This window comes from Acipenser ruthenus, chromosome 3 (assembly GCF_902713425.1).
Source record: "Acipenser ruthenus chromosome 3, fAciRut3.2 maternal haplotype, whole genome shotgun sequence".
In the NCBI taxonomy this organism is placed as follows: Eukaryota; Metazoa; Chordata; class Actinopteri; order Acipenseriformes; family Acipenseridae; genus Acipenser; species Acipenser ruthenus.
In genome coordinates, this window is record NC_081191.1 from 76,150,416 (window position 1) to 76,154,769 (window position 4,354).

Here is a 4,354-nt window from a genome sequence, read left to right on the forward strand (position 1 = left end):
TTTTTGCAGGTATAATGAATTTATTATCTGTACAGCTAAGCAGTAGGAGATACAGATTTGATTCAAATAGGGGAAAAAAAACTAGAGCATATAACTCAATACAGTTTAAGCCTGTAGAACTACAGTACATACACGCTAAGTTGTTCAGTTTCTATATGTTACTGCATCCCTTTTCTTGGCAATGGTGCATTGCTCATTTACAGAGGCAGATTGTTTGCTTGTGTTTAGGTAGATGCAATGAGCATGTTGCATACAATCATGCTATTATTGAGAAAAGGGATGCCATTGTAAAAAAATAACCCAAAGAATGCTGACACATAGGCCTACTGTAACACTGTAAGCTGGGAGGGAAGAAAGATATGTTGGTGACTCTTCTTTACCAAGACAGTAAAAAAAAAAACTGTACATCGCAAGCAAGACAGTAGAACAATAAAGTATGATTAATAAGAGAGTTTTTTGATTTGCATCCTAATAACCCATAAATCCTCCATATCTCTTTTCAACCTCTTCGGAAGTAATCTCCTTTGAATCTTTGTTTTCGGGCTGCTTTGAAAACCCGTTGTATCTTTTGATGTTTTGTTTCCAGTCGGGTCTACCCACTCGTCTCATGAATCCTCCATATCTTTTCTGCAATTCTTTGATTCCGTCTTCGAGGTCAAGACTTCTCTTGATGCTTCTCATAAATCCTCCATACCTTTTCGTGATTTCACCATCGTGGTCACTATTGCTGTCCACTTCACTGTCGCCGGCATTTAGGATCTCTCTCAAAAGACCTGCAGTGTCTGCCTGTGAGCCGCTCTCAACGTCTTTCTTCATAAAACCACCGTATCTCTTGGCCAGAATTTCGCTCCCGTCATTGTCGTCATCTGGATCAACATTATAGAGTTCAGCCATCTTCTTCGTGAACCCCCCGTAGCGCTTCATAAAGCCACCGTACCTCTTTGCAAGTTGGTGGTCATCATTTTCCTGGTTGACGCCTTCGAGTGGGTCATTTTCCTGTTCTGTTGACATTTCAGCCCTATTTCCTTGTAAGATACCTTTGCAAACCTCCCAAGTTTTTGTTGTCGGCAGCTTCCTTTCGCATTCTAACGTGCACGTCTGAAAAAAAACCAAGGTAGAATCAAACCATTATGCAATTATAAAATCCTGTAATGTTTTACAAAGTATTCTACCATATATTATGTAATACAGTTCGTACTATTTTTTTGTTACAAATGGTTACATTAAACTAAAAAGTTATGCAACATCAACAATATACTGCATACTGCGTATATTTTATTGTAAACTATGTAGAAACATTGCCCTCTAGTGGCTGTTGTGTTTTCATGAAGAGTTCCTTAATTTCGAATTACTTTTTAATTACCGGTGTAGTTAGAAAGTGATACGTTGTAAATATTTGCATACTGTTTTTAATGGTGAAAAAATATGATCAATTCAATTTTAAAAGATGTAAAAGACCGAAAACAGTATAACGTACCAGATTTGAATGGGTGCTTCCCTGCTTTCTTAGCGGAAGTTGTTTAGGCATGCGCGAGCAAGTGCAGCGTACCACTTTATACCGCGTACTCGAAAACAACACTACACCGGTACTGTGTATATACTATCTTTTTGCGAGATGGGATATAAATTAGACGTTCAAGTTTCCTAAAGTTGTTAAAGCGTGGTAATCACAGATGTAACCATACGCATTGCACTATGTTTACTTTTCTTTCTACATAACTGAAGACGGGCTATATTAAACTTTTTGTGTACATCCAAAACAAACAAAAAATAAATATTTGTGTACACTACTGTTATACCCCTTTGTACGTACGTATGTTTGTATATGCACCTTTATTTATTAAAATCATTTTGTGTTAATACAAGAATATTGAATCAAACTTTTTCATGTAATTACTTATACATATGCAATAGCGTACGCCATCTCAAATGCATTGCTGTTACTTTGATAACTTATCAAACTCGGTTTTCCAGTGCTTCATGGTAAATAAGAAAAAAAACAAAACAAACAAACAACGTTTTACATAAGCAATTCAAAATATTGTGTATTAGCATTTCAGCGCCCGTTGCCTTTTGTCACATTATTAAAATATAAAAACGTGTTGTTTTAATTGCTTTCTCAATGCAGATTGGAAACTGTGTTATTCAAAGCAACCTACAACACAGCAATTCGTATTCCTTGAATGATAGACTTTAAGAGCATTACATCTTAAAGTCTGTACGATGTCTAACATTACTAAAGCGCTAACGTACTGAAAATGGAAAATAGTTGTATTATTATTATTATTATTATTATTATTATTATTATTATTATTATTATTATTATTATTATTATATATCAGTGATTCCTTATTGATGGTATCAATGGCTTCCAGTTTCCTGCGATTGTCAAACTATTGGTGTTTCTAAAACTGCAACAGTAACTTCTGACGGAAACTAATTAAATAGTGAATTATCTTATTATATCGACCATGTATAATATTTTAGAGATTCGATTTTAAAACAAGTCCTGTTACCACTGTGTGGACTCCAGAGCTGCCCCTGGTCCTGAAGGTATTTTGACGTACTGAGAAGTCGCGTGCAAGTTTCCTTACGCTTGGGCTTACCTCGCTATTCTCTCTATTTTAAACAATCAAATAAACAGACTGCGTGCACTACCCAACTATATTATTTCATTTCAATTTCCCACGTATGTCTCCAAATGTTTTGATAGCAGAATGGATCAAGAGCGCTGTCAAGGTTAGATCAACAATCTGTAGCGTGTACCGTTTTTCTGCCTTCGATATAGTTTGTCTGGTGACATTAATGAGTTTCTACTAACCAGAGTGTTGATTTCTGCATGACGACCCTGTTGTAGGTGATAAATACAGTAAGCGCAATCTTTGCCACACTCTGCTTGGACTGTCAGAATGAAACAGGCACTCAGAAGCAGCATCCAGCCGGTGCACTTTTCTGTAAGCGCCATGGTCTGCAAAAACAGAAAATAAAACCGTTACATACAGACATCAAACGTTTCCATGTGAAGTTATATATATATATATATATATATATATATATATATATATATATATATATATATATATATATATATATATATATATATATATATATATATCTTTAAAATCAACATGTAACACAAAATAGTTACTGGACGTTCTGTATAGAACCATATGGGTTTTGGTCTTTGGTTGCATTCTAAAACGAGACGTTCTTGTATATATGTTAATTTATGCCGTTCACTAGTATTAAACCAAAAGGTTCTTTGTCATAACCCCATGTTTATGTTTGCGGTTTACCAAACAGGACGTTTTGAATTCGGATGCCCTAATGTGCTATAGGACCAAATGTTTTTATTACTCTCATACATAAACAAAGATGGTGCGTAATGGAGCAGCTGCGATGCTTTTTCTAATAATGCTACATTATCGTCGTGCATGCGTTTTTATTTGCATGTGTGTCCTGGAGAAAAAAATACATGTGATAAATGAAAACAAAAATGGTGTAAATGTGTACCCATAGGAAAAAGTATTTGAAACAATCCATTGTTCTCTTTTCCACCTGCTACTGGTTGAAAAGGGTTACACATTTAATCACAAGCAGCATTTAAGAAGAACAACACAAATCCTGCTGCAAGCTTTTTACTTTACTTGATACAATATGGTCCAAGTCTTTTTGCACATTTAAGATAACGACTTCCAAAGCGCACCACACGAACTATATTATGCATCTTGAAACGGTATGCCAGATTGTTATGTGTTCTTGTTTGAAATTATAAATGATAAAAAAATATAAATATTGCGCGCAATACCACAAAACTACATAGAATTAATACAAGTTGGCGTCCGAAAAAGAGCACCATTTAAAACTAAATACAGCTATAAGAAATCAGAGCTATTATGATAAAGCGCAATGTTAAGAAACCATTTACAACATACAATGCAGTACATACCCTTGTCTTTGTTCCCAGGATAGAGAAAGCCCTCTGAAGTTTCAAGCTGCAATGATGCCGAGTGATGCTCGCTCCAGATATTTATAGTGGAGCCAGCCAATGTCTCCAGAGATAATCTAGAATCAAACAGCATCACCGAACCTCACGCGCTGACTCCTCACTTCAGAACACTCTTTAGAGCTGTCAATCAAGAGAATGAAGCTGAACACTAATCTACCAAGGAGTTCACTGGGTTATGGATGGGGTGTTATGTTATACGCATTATTATTATTATTATTATTATTATTATTATTATTATTATTATTATTATTATTATTATTATTGGTAGTAGTAGTAGTCGTCGTAGTAGTCGTAGTAGTAGCAGAGAATTGACGACAGCAAAAAGTCCCCAAAACAGTAGAGAAG

At 35.3% G+C, this 4,354-nt stretch overlaps 1 protein-coding gene across 1 annotated transcript; it reads right to left on the bottom strand.

The window, feature by feature from the left end:
• Positions 1–4,064, bottom strand: penkb (proenkephalin b). The gene is made up of 3 exons (XM_033993708.3): positions 3,950–4,064; positions 2,822–2,968; positions 1–1,098 (listed from the first exon to the last, which is right to left on the bottom strand). The coding sequence occupies exons 2-3, from the start codon at positions 2,963–2,965 to the stop codon at positions 469–471; spliced, it is 774 nt and encodes a 257-aa protein (XP_033849599.1). The 5' UTR covers positions 2,966–2,968; positions 3,950–4,064; the 3' UTR covers positions 1–468.
• Positions 4,065–4,354: the final 290 nt, after the last annotated feature.